The sequence below is a fragment of the Poecilia reticulata genome, chromosome 9 (assembly GCF_904066995.2).
Source record: "Poecilia reticulata chromosome 9, P_reticulata-male-v2, whole genome shotgun sequence".
Lineage (NCBI taxonomy): Eukaryota > Metazoa > Chordata > Actinopteri > Cyprinodontiformes > Poeciliidae > Poecilia > Poecilia reticulata.
In genome coordinates, this window is record NC_088838.1 from 30,511,456 (window position 1) to 30,527,389 (window position 15,934).

Sequence of the window (15,934 nt, forward strand, 5' to 3'; positions counted from 1 at the left end):
GGAGGTTTGCATAATATTCCCAAAACGGAGGCGAGTTCCCACAGTGCAACTCTGTAAACAGTTTTACAGCAACATAGCATGACAAGTGCAATTACTTATACACACACACACACACCCGCATCCACACACGCATGCACACACACAGGCCTACACTTAAACACACGATGCATGCACAAAATATTCATACAGCCTGACATTTAATCCTTAATTGCATGCAAATTTCATCTTGCAGCTTCTTTAGTGCGCTGGAACTGTTGGTGGTGGAATCACAGGGGAGCGTGAAACACAATACACACACGCACGCACACGCAAGCACACACACACAGACACCAAAACATTAAATGGCTGTATAAGTGCACCTTTAATGTGGATTAGGTAACAGATCTGAATCCCAACTGTTTATAATCTTAATGCTTGTCTGAAACATATGTTGTTTTTATTATTTTATATAAAGACTGACTTGGAGGTTTGATGGAAATATTGGATTATAAAATAAAAAACAGGCAGTTTGTGAAACATTTGGGGTGTTTGAAGAGAAGGAGGTACGGTTTGTCTGCTTAGTTGGAGTAGAGATGCTGCTCCTCTGAGTTGTTTGGGTTTCTGGTCAGGATTCCTCTGAACAGCCCAAGATCCTGATGTATACAAATAAATTAAATAACTTCTAAACCAGGTGTGTGTGGAGAAGCAGCTGGAAAATGTAAGTGACAAAGAAAAACGAGACAGAAACCAAAACATGAATCTTTTAGAAAAAAAAAAAAGTATCCGTCTAAATCTGGTCTCTTCAGACATGAAGCTGGAGGAACAGCGTGATGTTTCTGTGGTGAAGCAACAATAAACCTTTTAGCCTCTCGTCTTCCCTGAAAACAGGCGGAAAAAAGAAACATTAGTTTTCCTTCTCCTCTAATGGATCCGTTTCCACGCAGGGCCTGACCAAAGTGAGACGCGCCGGTCGGTGCTGCGACGAATGTGCTCCTGCCAAAGGAAGCTGCCTGTACGAGGGTGAGGTCCGTTACCATGGAGACATGTGGAACGGTACCGGCTGCGAGTTCTGCACCTGTACCCGGGGCCAGGTGGTCTGTCGGAAGGCCGAGTGCGGCCATGTTGGATGTCCACAGGTGAGTCCGTCCGTCCATCCGTCCGTCCATGCAACCAACCAACCCTTCATCCATCCAGTTCATTCATCCATTCATCCATCCATCCATCCATTTTCTTGCACCCTTGTCCCTTAGTGGGGTCGGGAGGATTGCTGGTGCCTATCTCCAGCTAAGATTTCGGCTGAGAGGCGGGGTCACCCTAGACAGGTCGCCAGTCTGTCGCAGGGCAACACAGAGACACACAACCATGCACACACACACTCACACCTAGGGGCAATTTGGAGAGGCCAATTAACCTGACAGTCATGTTTTTGGACTGTGGGAGGAAACCGGAGTACCCGGAGAAAACCCATCATGCACATGGAGAACATGGAGACTCCATGCAGAAAGACCCGGGCCGGGAATCGAACCCAGAACCTTCTTGCTGCAAGGCAACAGCTCTACCAACTACGCCACTGTGCAGCCCCAGTTCATTCATATGAACTGATATTTTTCACAATATCTATATCTGTAAAAACTGATTATCGATCATAACACCAATATTAATATTTTCATATCTATTAATTCCTAATAGTTGTCACAGTAAATAAAGCAAAATATCTTTTTAAAAATGTTAAAGCTTGTTTCACTAATTCATCCCTAAACAAAGGAAAAGTTTTTCTTCTGTGAGGGAGGTTTTATGAAAAACTTTGGCGTCGGTTTGTAACCAAGACGATTCAGTCAGGATTTATGAAACCCTGGACTTTTCTCACCAAGTGAATGCATGAAGCCGGTTCGGTTCTTTTCAGAGTATTCATGTGTCAAACTTTACTGCAGGAGTTTCATCTGAGCCTTAACCTTTATCGGATTAAATGCCACATTCAGTTTAAATCCAGCGAATCAGGATTAACCATGAATGCTAATGTGAACTCTTCCTCACTAACAGGCGACACGCCTGCACCCAAAAATCCCATATTGTCTCTTTAAAATGCAACTGTAGAGTTAATGCAGGCCGGTTTAGTTATTTTCTTCCTACATTTTCTACATTTAGCCAGAATATGTCGCCAGACTGTCTGAAACTGGAGAAAGGATATTCATTAAAGGTTATAAGGTTGTCACAGATAATCACTTTGTTAAGATGCAGCAAATTGAAAGACAAGATGGAACTAATGAGAAGAAGCAGAGCCTTAAAATGTGCTGCTTGGTCCAAAGAAATGAATTAACCTGACAGCTGCAGGGTTTCTCTCTGTGCTTCACATATAATGGTCTTATTATGTGGAATCGGCTCCAGTTTAAAATAGAGACTTCATCTGGTAATTAGGACTCCTGAGGTAGCTGGTAATGTGGGATTCTGGATTATTGGAGAGTTTTTAGGCAAATCCAAAGATTTTTTAAGGTCAATAACTGGAGTTTCCGTTATTTATTGTGGATGTCTGCTGTAAGGTGGGCAGGAATGAAGCAGATTTAATCATATTGCTTTAACGTCCCTCTGCGGGGTCGCAATAAGACGCTATTAATCACGCTATATGGTGATAATTGAAACTGTTAAGAGCCATTTACTGTAAGTGGCATAACTGGCACTTGTCCAGCCCTGAAAGGAACAAGGTCACGTTGCTGTGAAGATCGTAGCTTTTCAGTTTCCGGAGTGTGCGTGGTTCAGTGTTCGTTACAGTTCAGAGAAGGTTATGGGTTTAATGGCATTTTTGACTCGGTAGGCAGGAGGAGGAACTAATATTTATAGTTCGGTTTATGATCGCTCAACTAATAACGCCGTGCTCCACTGACTCAATACATACTGTTTGAGACTTTTTGACTTGTGAACAACCTTCAAAGGCCAAAGGAAAGAAATAGAACAAACTGTTAAGGTTATTTTATGAAGTTATTGGTTGTTGATACTAAATTTATAGGAATCTGTTGCCAGAAATGTAATACAGGTGCTTTAAATGTAGGAAAAAGTTGTTTCCAACATTTATTTATAATTTACAAATGCTTGATATTTATATGAATTAAGTAGATAAGCCTGTTTTAATAAATAGTAAATCCATTAATCACATGATAAATTAAAATGAGGTCAATAATTTCCATTTGCATGATTTTTTTCTCTCCTTTCTCTCCCTCTTTGTACCATTCCTATTAGGTTTTTATTCTGTTTGAAAAAGTAATTTTAAAAAAATCAAATTAAGAATTTTTTTTTTGAAAATTATGTTCATTTATATATTTAAACATATTTTTAATCACTTTTTGTTTTGCTAACATTGATAGTCATTTCTTCCACTTCCTGGATCAACATGACCAAATATGGAAATTAGGCGATGATGTCATCTAGCAAGTTTTAGGACGGCCAATAGCCACTTTTCTTACTGAGGAGTTGGCAACACTTGCCGTTACTTGAAGATTTCTTTAAAACGTGCCTAGTTAGCTAGTTAGCCGCCAGGCTAGCTGGCTATGTCGGTGTCATAACAATGAAGAAAATTGTAGAATGAATGAATGTTTGTAAGAAATTTGAGTAAACTTTTAATTTGTCCATTTCTTGTTTGTGTTTTAGGAATCAGAGCTTGTTCATCTGACGGGAAAATGCTGTCCAGAATGTTCTTCGTTGAAGCCTTCCTGTCTCTATGAGGGGAAATCCTTCAAGGTATTACTCTGAGTCACTAAGACCAAACCAAACCTGTCACAATAAGCAATAAATCAATTAATCGCATGATAAATTAAAATGAGTCGTTAGAGATATTCTTGAACGTTGTTGAAAAGCTGCAGTACCTGCCCCTTTTGCCCGTTTTCCCTGTCTTAACTGAATTATTATTGTTTTTTGTTAGATACTTCATAATCCATTTTAATTATTATTATTTTGTTTGTGGATTTTTTAAATGTTTTCTAATTCAAGAGTTAGAGAAGGTTTTTTTTAGTCATTGAGAGGTTGTACTCACATTAATATTCCATTATAATTATGTTTTTTATTTAAAAATAGTCTCAAAATGACAATGTTATCACTTATTTCAATGATTTCTGGGACAATTTATCATCCAGCAAAATGTGTTAATGTGACAGGCCTATATATAACTTCCAATGTTTGAGAATAAACATCATTATTGTGGCAAAAGAAAACAAAAAAAATCCAAACAATGTAGGTGTCGTTAATGTTTATTACATTTAAATCTCCCATTTTAATGTTAGTTTGTCAGTAAACAGTAGCAATTATTTATTGCAGCAGCTTGATTGATAATGACAGAAAAACAAAGTTCTGCTGCTTTGAGTTTTGTTAACATCTTGGCCCAGATCTTGAAGACTTTCATCAGATCCATTATTCATAACGAAGTCCTAGAAAACTAGATTTCACAGCTTGGATGTTTTACAGTATCAATCAAAATATTTATGAAATCTTAAGACATTCGCCCAAGGCTGCAGCTGAGAGTGAGTCCATAAACGGCAGTTATCACAGTTATCATCTCCAAATGGATTGTTCTTCGTCTCCCCGGAGAAAGTATTTCACCATTAGCGAAAGAAAATAGACGCTTTTGTGACGGAATGATTACTGGTTGGAAACTCAGAGGACTTTTAGATAACAGCATGGAAATATAATGAGGTAGAACGATGAGACACGTTTATGGAAGCCCTGTCTTTTAGTTGAAGTGGAATCACATTGAGACTGAGAAGATTGTCTTTTTTTTTTACTTTATTTGTTTGGGCCTGAGTAAAAGTAAAAGGAGCTTTAGCTGCTCAGTTTCTTTCTGTAGAGGCTGGATTCGTCCATTAAGAGCATCTGGATTAATTCAGTCCTACACATTTAAATGCATTTATGCTTCAACATACCAGATGTAGCGATTCTTTCTAAAAAAAAAAAAGAAAAAAAGTGTCGCAAACAAGATTTGCAATTTGTTCATTCGCTAATCTGAATGAACAAAGACCATCTGGGGATCCCCAAGGCTGTGTACTTGAGCCTCTTTTATTCAGAAACTATAGACTCTCCCTGGCTTACATAATGCAGAACTACAGCGTCTCTTACTCTACGCTGATGACACGCTACTTTTTATTTCTGTCAGCCTATTAGAATCAACTATTTATGTCCATAATATCAATAAATAAAACACAAAGTTTTAGTAATAAAAGACAAAATACAATTTCATTTTCTTATTTCTTTTTCCTATGGATTTTTGGTTACAGAAGTTTCATAATCTATTTTGATTCATAACTTCATAATCTATTTTGGTTAATGAGTTCGAGGATTTTCATTTGCATGATTTATCATTTTTCCACTTTTCTTTCTTTCTTTCTTTCTTTCTTTTTCTTTCTTTCTTTCTTTCTTTCTTTCTTTCTTTCTTTCTTTCTTTCTTTCTTTCTTTCTTTCTTTCTTTCTTTCTTTCTTTCTTTCTTTCTTTCTTTCTTTCTTTCTTTCTTTCTTTCTTTCTCTCTCTCTCTCTCTTTCTTTCTTTCTTTCTTTCTTTCTCTCAAAACCTGGATGATTAAAGTTTTGAGGTTAATTTACGTTTTTTAGGATAATTTTGTTTAGACTTAAACATTAATTTTATGTGTTTCTTTTATTTTGTTTCTTTATTTTGTAAATATCTTTCAGTTACAGTGTTAAAATTTGGTTAGAATTAGATTTTTGAAGGCGTGTTTTTGCAATAATATTCCATTATCAGTATATTACTTTAAAATAGTGTAAAAGCAGCAGTATTATTATTTATTGTAATGACTTCTGGGACAAAATTTGCCATCATGACAGGCCTAGTCATGATTGCTTGATAAGGGCCTTCTGGATTTTTGGCAGGAATGTGACGCCATATTTTCATTGGAATATGTGTAAAAGTGGCCTAAATTTGTCGTAGGCTGTATTATAGCTGTTTTCTGCCTTTGTTTACACCAATAAATGCAGATGAAGCCAATTAACTTCAGTAAATAGAAACCTGGAGTTTTGTCTGCTTTGATTGTGAAAATGTTTCTGACTTACAACAAACACCAACGTTTGTCTGTGAACACAGCTTCTGATTGTCTACGGCTCCAGTGTTAAATGTTCATTAGATTTTAAAGTTTATTGATATTTGAGAATGTGGTCTTGCATTTTTATTATCCCATTACCATTATATTACTTTAAAATGGTGTCAAAGCAACAATATTTCAATAGTTTATTGTAATAACTTCTGGGACAATTTATCATCTAGCAACATTTGTTATTGTGACAGGCCTATTTCCACTAAAGCACTTTAAAGTACATTAATTTTAATTATATTTTCAAACAAAGTTTTCTTAGCAGATGTTTGCACAGGCTTGGTGCAGACATGGCTTCTTAAGATGTCAGTGAAGAACAGAAAGTAAACCTTGACTCATGCGTTACACTTGACTAGACTCACTTCTCTTTACTGGATACCTAAAACTCTTTGAATACAACATGTTATTGTTTGTGAGTGATGGAAATATGTTGCCGTGCTGAATCTAGTCGGATGTTTGGTTCTGAATCATTCAGTTCATCTGGTGAGCTATTAGGAATAAGGAGTATTATATAAGTTTAATTAATTCTATTACTCATTCAGGGTCATGCTGTCTGTGTCGCTCAGAAACTGAAATGAGTAATAAATGAAAGCGGTGCATAAAGGCAGGCAGCTGAAGGAAAAAATTCACTGTATTTTAATATGTATAGTGTCTCATTCCTCGACTTTAAGTTGATAAAGTTAGAAAAGTTTTATTCTTTAGACATTTTACTTTTTCTTTGTGTTTTGACGCTGAAGTTGCTGCCGGTGTAACTTTCCCCTTGATTCCCTCTTTCTGTTTTCAGAACGCCTAAAAAGTCACGAGTGTTGCGCTTTTTCTCAAATAAACTTATTAAAATTCAGAAATGTCCCTGTTTTATAGATGCAATTGAGATTCCTCTGAATTAAAAATTTAAATTAGCGCAGTCTTTGCTTTCTGTCACTTGTTTAAAGTCTAATTAACGAAGTCCTGGGTTTTCTTTCAGAATCGGGCTCGTTGGACCGACGGCAGCTGCCGCGAGTGTGAATGCCACGACACCCAGGTGACTTGTTATCTGCGCTCCTGCCCCACTTGCCCACCAGGAAGTCTGGCTGTCGTAAAGGAAGGCCGATGCTGCCCCGAGTGTCAGCAGGGTACGTAGTTACTCAGAGAAGATGCAGCGTGTGTCTGCATGGCTCTTCTGGGCTGGATAAGAATCAGAAACTCACTCCTCCTTCTTTTTAAACTTGTTTTCTTTTTTCTGTAAGACTGAAAGGTGATTTCAGGGTGAAGTTGACCCTTGACCTGAATACATCATAAGTACTAACTGGTTTTATGCGTTCACAGCTGATCCTTTAGGTCTAAAAATGTGACTTTTGTTTTGCATTTAGAAATTAAAAAGAGTTGGGTTTAACTCCAGTTTGCACTTTCTGCCAAAACAAAAAGGAAATTAACTGAAATCTGCATTCAAAACAAACAAACCAAATAAAAACAACCTAGGATCTGGCTCCATATGATTTTACAGTTTTATAAACTGTAGATATCAAGAATCAAGCTGTTTGCATCAATGTGAATTTATTTAATAATTAAATTTTTGATAAGACCATTAACAATTCTCCTTTTGTGTCATCCTCTGATTTATTCACAAGTTTCCCTTTTTTTGGCAGCATTAATTATATGTTGCATAACTTTTCTTTTTCTCTCTTTGCCTCTCCAAAGATATTGAGTTTGATATGTAGAAATTCCTTCGCCATATTGTCTGTTAAGCTTGAATGAATAAACCAGCAGACAGCGTTACCAGAAATACTTTATAAATAATAAAGTATCTGTAAATATGTAAACAAGAAGCTTGAAGAAGCTCATAAACGGGGAGCGAGTTTATAGTTATGAATAACAGGCTGAAAGTCTCTGTTGGGGGAAGCCGTGCCGCTCAGCTGCAGATTGCTACTGCCTGAGGGAAAAAAAAACACATTCACACTCACTAAAAAATGGTTTTCATTGATTGTGACTTCATGACTCAGAAATTATTTGGTAACTTTTGTAAATTTGCTGTTCTGGGCTTCACTTCTGGGACTCCCATTGTTGGGACTTTTGCGAAACCTGGCGAGCAGTTTGGCACTTTTCCATCAGAACCGGCATTACCTTCTTCAGCAGCTTGATCTGTTGTAGCGTGTCGGTTGGCTTAGACTTTACATGACATTTTATCAAGTACCATCGTTAAAATCATCAATACGTTGGTGTAAGTGATGCTAACTCCCACCTGCAGGTGGCAGTGCTTCTTATCTTTACTTCACAGGTGCCTCAGCCTAACTTGATGTCCAGTGGTTGATGTGGCAGGCAGCTAAAAGTCACATTAACGTCATACATAAGCATAAATACTGAAAATATTTTTATATTAGCTCCAAAAAAACCAGCACAAAAATAACAAAAACTTTTGTGAAATCCCGATCAACGTGAAAAGATGTACAACCCGATAAATCATAAAACCATGGTGCACCGTCATCCTCCGACTGCTTCCTGTCATCGTCTTCTTCGTGGGTTTTGCCAGTGGCAACATCTGGTTGTTGATGCGAAAAAATATTTTCTATCGAAGTTGTTTTTGATGCGGCCAAAATAAACTTGCATCATCCCAGCACCAACACTTTTTATCCCAAAAAAATATACTTTTTAAAATTGGCTTGTTTCCATTCAGCAAATTTAGCTTTAAAATGTCAAATTACGCAATTAAATAGTCGTTGAAAACACAGTTGGGTGTCAAACCAGAGAGGAAAACAAATCCTCCATCAGTTTATCTGTGTGGTGTTGAGTAACATTTTTTATTGTTTTGTGGCTAAGAATAGAAAAAAGACATACGCTCACAACCTCCTTCTGTCTTTTTCCCTCTTCCTCATAAATCTTCTGCTCAGTCTATTAATCAAGGGCCGACTTCAGGCCCAGAGGTCAGTAATCTGCTCTCCTATTGGTCAGTTCTCACCTGAGGGTCATGCTGCGTTCATGTCTCATGGGAAAAGATGTAAATATGAGCTCTGTGCTGTTAGGTTTCGACCTGCTGTCTTTAATGTGGAGCACAGTCTGTTTCAACAAGAACATCTTTTCAAGCAGAAACAGTCGCCATATTCTGTTAATGTTACACATGTTGTCCCATTTTATTGGGACCAAAACAAAATACGTCAGAATCGATAAGCTGAAGAAAAACGATACTTTATTTTAGAGGTGTGAAAACGTTTCCTCACATGAGCCAAAAACACCCAAACTAAAATCAATCACATAAAGTAGCACGATTTTTATTTTTAATTTATTCTAGTTCCAGAGCTTGGAAGGGATTTTAACAATTAGGAGCATTACAGCCCAGGAAAAAAAAAGGTGGAGTAAATTTCTGCCAAAAAAAAAACTCAGAAATTTTGTGATTACCGTATTTTCCGCACTATAAGGCGCACCTAAAAACCTTCAATTTCCTCAAAAGCCGATAGTGCACCTTATAATCTGGTGCACCTTATATATGGACCAATATTGCGCCACAACAGGTAGCAACTACGGTAAGCAGCCGCCGACTTCATTTTCCCCCGTAGAAGAAGAAGCACGCGGTGCATGCTGGGATAGTTGTCTGAACGCTGGTTTGTTAATAAAGTTTGACTGACCTAGAGAGACAGAGACTGCGGCGGCAGTGTGTGGGTTGGTCTGTGCTACCCAGAAAGCAGTTGGGCACAATATGGCAACACCAACACCGTGAGTGAAACAATGACTGGGGCAGCCTACTATATAAAGCACTCCGGGACCATTTCTTTTTTATTACACATCCACATTTGTAGAGTACGGAACAAATCGCGTCCCGCTCAGGTTCAATACGGGACGGGTGGCAACCCGAACTGAAGCGTCTATTCTATCCATCCATCTTCTTGCACCCTTTTTCCCTCAGTGGAGGGAGGGGTGCTGGTGCCCATCTCCAGCCAACGTTTCGGGTGAGAGGCGGGGTACACCCTGGACAGGTCACCAGTCTGTCGCAGGGCAACACAGAGACACACAGGACACACAACCATGCACACACACACCTAGGGGCAATTTGGAGAGGCCAATTAACCTGACAGTCATGTTTTTGGACTGTGGGAGGAAACCGGAGTACCCGGAGAAAACCCACGCACGCACAGGGAGAACATGCAAACTCCATGCAGAAAGACCCCAGGCCGGGAATCGAACCCAGAACCTTCTTGCTGCAAGGCAACAGCTCTACCAACTGCGCCACTGTGCAGCCGCGTCTATTCTATGCGCCTTATAATGCGGTGTGCCTTATAGTGCGGAAAATATGGTAATCTCAAAAATCTTCTTCAAAAACTTTGAAATTTCAGAATTTTTTCCCAGATATTTATGTTCTCTTTGTTTCTGCAACAGCCCTGATATGCTGTAGTAGATTTTGCACGTTTGCTGTATTAAAAGAAATAATAGATCGAATAATATTTTCATTAATAAGAAGAGCATTTCTTTCAAAACGCTCGCAATATTTAATCAGGTTAGGAAAGAATAAAGTTTGGTCGCTTTTCAGTAAAAACCTGGATAAATGTAGTTTTACCTTTTCTTGTAGCTCAGTCATAAAAAAAGGTGAATATTTTGTAAGAAAATTAAGTTGATAATTTTACTCTCCATCTGCATCCATGGGTCAAATTTGTATAATTTTTGAATTGCAGTTGGGGGCCGCACAAAATCAGCCAAAGGGCTACAAATGGCCCGTGGGCCACACTTTGGACACCCCTGCTTTATAGTAAAAGGAATCTGAGAAGCGTGATGTGTATTTATATTGCCTCTTTCACTCAAATGTATCTAATTAAGAACCAGTGCAACTAATTTCCTTAAGAAGTATTAAACAGATTCAATCATCCAAAAACAGAGCAGATGCAGGTTTGACAGGCGGAAAAGGAAAACATTATTCAGAAAAGAGGTCAAGAGGTCAGCGGACATGAAGAGTCTGTGGAGGTGAAAACGTAAGAAAGCCTCTGTTGAAAAGGAAGAATCAAAGTTATTCTTTCTGGGAGACGCAGCAAAGAACCTGAAGAAGGTTCTTTTGGTCGAATGAGCTCTGAACTTTTCCAGCCAATGTCTATCGGAGAACATGTTATATAGCACATCAGTTTGAAAACAGCCTCCCCACTGAGAGTTGGTGTGAAAATGGATGGAGCTAAATATAGGAGACACTTAAAGAGACTCAGTCAAAGGGTGTAAAAGGGGAGCAAGTTCACCTTTAGACCTTAAAGATGCAGGCAGTGCGTTAGATGAAAGCATGTTAATGTGTTGAAAATGGACCAGAATAAAATAGCATCTCTCACTTCTGTGAAAGAATCTGTGGAAAGGTTCTTATCATGCTTCCTTGAACATGTTAGGATGGATCTATGGTCCACACAAAACATGTTCAGTCGCACAAAATCATTCTCAGATACATTACATTTTGAGTATTTTAAGCTTCTTTCATCATTAACGGTTTGTCACTTTAAATCCAAATAAGCTGCTATTGGAAAAACCAACAAACTCAACATTTAACACGTAAAAATGGCTGCAGACAGACATGCAATCATACAGATAGTTTATATACCTGTGGACTTGACAACTTTGAGTTGAAAACTGTTCAAACCGCAAAAGCTTCAACCAGATGGAGAGTGGATCTAAAAATGATTGACTCAGAGGAGCTAAATGCTAATGCTAATACCAAACTTTTTAAAAATATATAACAACTAGTGTAATTTATCATCCATTTTAAAGTAACGGGCCACTTTGTGTTGGTTCTCCAGATAGATCTGATTGTCAAGGAGAGAAAAGTCTTGATTCACTTTATTGAAAGTCTAGAAACTTTAATGAAACTGTCTGAAGTTCCCCTCTGAAGTCGGACTGATTGACTCTGATTTCGACTCCCTGCGGCGAGTCTGAGATGTTTGATAATTATGCTCTCTGACTGTAATGTGAGAGCAGCGCACGGTTATGTGACTGTATCCATTTCACCAATACTTTCGCCAACAAAGTGAGGAGCTAAATGGATTTAATCCTCCTTTAAACTTTCTCTTACACTGGAAATTTGTCTGCAGACAGGAGGGGGCATTTCCATTATGGAGCAGCTTTTTTTTTGGCTTCAGTTATTAAATTGGCTTCTTTTCAAGATGTGAAGAGACGAGGGCGAGTTGTTGAAGGTCAAAGCTCTCCAAGCAATCAAACGCGTAAACAACAATGGCCATTTTACCATAGCAATCAGGAATCCTCCCTTTACGTGTCATCACAGGCTGTTAACTGTTGCGGTCTTTTTAATTTTGTACCTCAGGGATTCTGGCTTATTAAGCCTGTGATAAAAACAAAAGCGCTGTGCAGCGTCAAAGCCAAACACAGAAACGATCCTGCATCTCCATAAGTGGAGCTTCTTATGTAAATGTGCTCATTTGTTTCCAGTGGTAAATATGCATAAAATAACATGTTTGCAAAAAAAAAAATTCATGATGGAAAGACTATATTCAGGCAAGAAATTAGTTTATTACCAAAAGCCACAGCTGAGCGGAGAAATAAACAGTTTAGCGGTGTTCATATTAGCCGGTAAATCTGTCAGTGGGTCAGAGCAAACACTGCTAAGTATCTTAAAGCTCCCATTTTTCACAGACTCTCGCTATTTTCTGCACAAGCTCCTGCAGTTCTCTCTTATCTCCAATAAAAAGTCTGGCCTCAGGGTGAAATTTAAGGTCAAAAAGTGAGATGAGAGGCAGATGAAAAGAGGATGAACGCTGGAATGAAATGAAACTGTAAAGTCGAAGGAACAAAAAAAGCGGCAGATTGGAGAAGGAGAAGAGTGATGGAGATACTTAGAACAGTATGTTCTGGCTTGTTGACAGTCTTATTGGTCGTTAGGATTAAAGCAGCATCTCATTTTTCTCATGTTCAACTTTCCTTCCCCACTTTCACGCCCTCTCTCCTGCTATAACTCTCCTCCTTGTCTTATTTCCCCCTGTCATTTTCTGCCTCCTTCCTCTCCTCCTACTGTCTCGCTCTGCAGTTGTCACATTAATCGGTCCTCTCAGCCTCCTGTTTTATTTTCTCAATACGGTCGCTGTGAAATCAAGTGGAAACGGCGTCGCACATTGTTTGACAAGCCCTTGCTTTCATTTGCCTGTTCTGCAGCCCAGATTGGACGGGCCTTATCTCTGCCTTCTGCCTTTTTTTTTTATTCAGAGAACATGACAGTGACAGAGGGTTTTTTTTTATTTGCACATGACGTTCGGATGCTGAAGAGGCAAATCATTTCAGGAGACACTCGGAGAAACGACATTTTAAATGCATCTGCACGGGATTCAGAATAGTTTCTTTGCCTCACAGGAAGATTGAAATGTTTTCTATGCTGTTAGTTTTCCACAATTGCAATAATCAACAATATTACTCAATTATTTGTATGGCAAATTTCAGCAACAAGGCAGAAGACAAACATAAAAAACACATACAGTCCCTGTGTTTTCTATGACTTTGTATCTTTGTGTTTTTATTGAAAAGCCTTGTTGCTGAAATGTGCGCTACAAATAAATAGGATTGATTGATTGATTGATTACTGTGTTTCAAAAGCAACTCTATGCAGGTGGGTTTTTAGTCTAGATTTAAAGGAACTCTGTGTTTTCTGGAAGCTTGTTCTAGATTTGTGGTGCATAGAAGCTGAATGCTGTTTCTCCATGTTTTGTTCTGGTTCTTAGGATGCAGAGCAGAACCAGAACCAGAACCTGAGAGGTCTGAAAGGTTGCTGTGACAACAGCAGATCTTTAATGTGTTGTGGTGCTAGCAGCAGTATTTTTAAGTCTATTCTCTGAGCTACAGGGATCCAGTGAAGGACTTTAACACTGGGGTGATGTGCTCTGTCTTCCTGGTTGTAGTCAGAACACCAGCAGCAGCAGCGTTCTGGATCTGATTGATTTGTTGGGCAGACCTGTGAAGACACTGTTGCAGTAATCAATCTGACTAAAGATGAACACATGGATGAGTTTCTCTAGATCTTCCTGGTTCATTAGTCCTTTAATCCTGGAAATGTTCTACAGGTGACAGAAGGCCGACTTTGTAACCGCCTTTATGTGGCTATGAAGGTTCCCACTGCAAAAACACAAAATCTTAACAAGTTTTTTTTGTCTAGTTTCTTGTGCAGATATCTTGGTAAACTTGAAATAAGACAAACTAACTTAAAAATTATGTTTAGCAAGATATCGAATCTTATTCTAAATAAGCAAATAATTTCTTAATATTTGTGAAGAGGTACTTGTTCCATTGGCAGATAAATTAACTTAATGTTTTCTCTGCTGTTGTTTTTCCACAGTTATAATAATAAACAGTGTTTTAAAGTATGCCTTTGTAGCTTTACTGTGTTTTTGTCCTCTCTATACGGTACAAATCTAAAATTAATAGACGAAAAGAGAGGACAGATGTACTGGTTCTTCTTTATTTGCTCATTAACACTTGAATATGTCCAAAATACCAGACGATATTAGGTGACTTATGAGGGCTCATATATTGTTGTCAAAATGACGGATCGTCTGGGAAATGGTGTGAGCTGAAACTTCACTTACAGTGTTCATGAAATGCTTCGGTGGATCTGCTGGATGACAGAAGATGTTCTGTGAATCTCCCAGTTGGACAGACGATTAAATCTTCCCCAAGTCCGTTAAAACCTGGTGGAACTGATTTAAGACGTGATTTTTATGGATGTCAGGCTGGATGTCTGTCTCTAATCATGTAGAAATGTTTTAGCTAGTGAGACATGGCCGCCACCACATGCATTTTCTGCCTAATAAAGTCGGTGAAATGTGCTTTTAACAGCTCAGTGCCATGAAGACTGCCTCTCCTGTTTGGGGACTCCGGAGCGCTGCGAGAGCTGCAGAGACCCCAAAGCTTTCCTCCATCTTGGTCGATGTCTGTCCGTCTGTCCGGAGGGTTACGCCGCCGAGGGACAAGTGTGTGCAGGTAACATTTTCACAAATGTTATCTGACTTTTAAATGCAGCTGTGCGTGGAAATTATGAATACTGTCATTAAAGAGATAAATTAAAACAAGCTCAAGTTCCATTGATTTATTGTTTTTCTCAATTTCTATCAAAAAATGGTTGATGAAAGTTTTCCGTCTGGTGGGTTTTCTTTGCTTACAGAGACTCCAATTGATTTTATTTGTCGTTTCTGTTTTTTTTTGGATGTTTAAAATGTCTTCCAGCTCCAGTGTTAAATATTCTTGCATTATTAAGCCTTTATTACCATTATGTTACTTGAAAATGGCATCAAAACAGCAATATTGTCGTTTATATCAATAACGTCTAGGACAATTTATCATCCAGTAACATTTGTTATTGTGACAGGCCTAGTTTAAACTAAAACATATTACAGAAGGTTCAAAACTCTCAAAGCTATTAATCAGACAAGAAATAATATTTGTTTCTCATATAAATTTAATTCAGACCCTTGTAGGCATTATTTTTACCTTTTCAGCTCAGAAAGCTGTCGGGTTAGTCAACACATTTGTGAGTTTGTGTCTTTCGTCAAGTAATTTACACGTTTCCAGAGGTGCCATGTTGATGCTGGTGGCTGGTAGTAGTAGATAGACTTACCCGACGTTTAATTATATGATAGGTGAGATGTTACAATTTTATCCATCAGCCGCCACAGCTGCGATGAAACGATGGCTTCCAGCGGCCATTTTGGCATCCATATATTTAACAGTTTAAAACTGTTAAATGCATTTAACAGTTTAACAGTTTAAAACAGTTTTTTCCTGTCTGAAAAGTTGCTGGCTGAACGTTAGAAGCAGTAGGAACCCAAACTGAAGTATAAAAACATACAGAAGGTGAATTTTGCACATCGGTTTGTTAAATAGACTGATGAAGAGGTTCCAGATGGATTCGTTTACAGCTTCACATTGTTGCTTCACAACCAAAG

At 38.3% G+C, this 15,934-nt stretch overlaps 1 protein-coding gene across 3 annotated transcripts in view; it reads left to right on the forward strand.

The window, feature by feature from the left end:
• The window catches only part of fras1 (Fraser extracellular matrix complex subunit 1), a 270,024-nt gene that overhangs the window by 95,264 nt on the left and 158,826 nt on the right, over positions 1-15,934 (forward strand). For all 3 annotated transcript variants that reach the window (XM_017306806.2, XM_008417773.3, XM_081610905.1), the window contains 4 exons: positions 924-1,115; positions 3,619-3,708; positions 7,024-7,171; positions 14,829-14,972. In XM_017306806.2, coding sequence (XP_017162295.2) covers positions 924-1,115; positions 3,619-3,708; positions 7,024-7,171; positions 14,829-14,972 — 574 coding nt within the window. The remainder of the gene's footprint in view (positions 1-923; positions 1,116-3,618; positions 3,709-7,023; positions 7,172-14,828; positions 14,973-15,934) is intronic.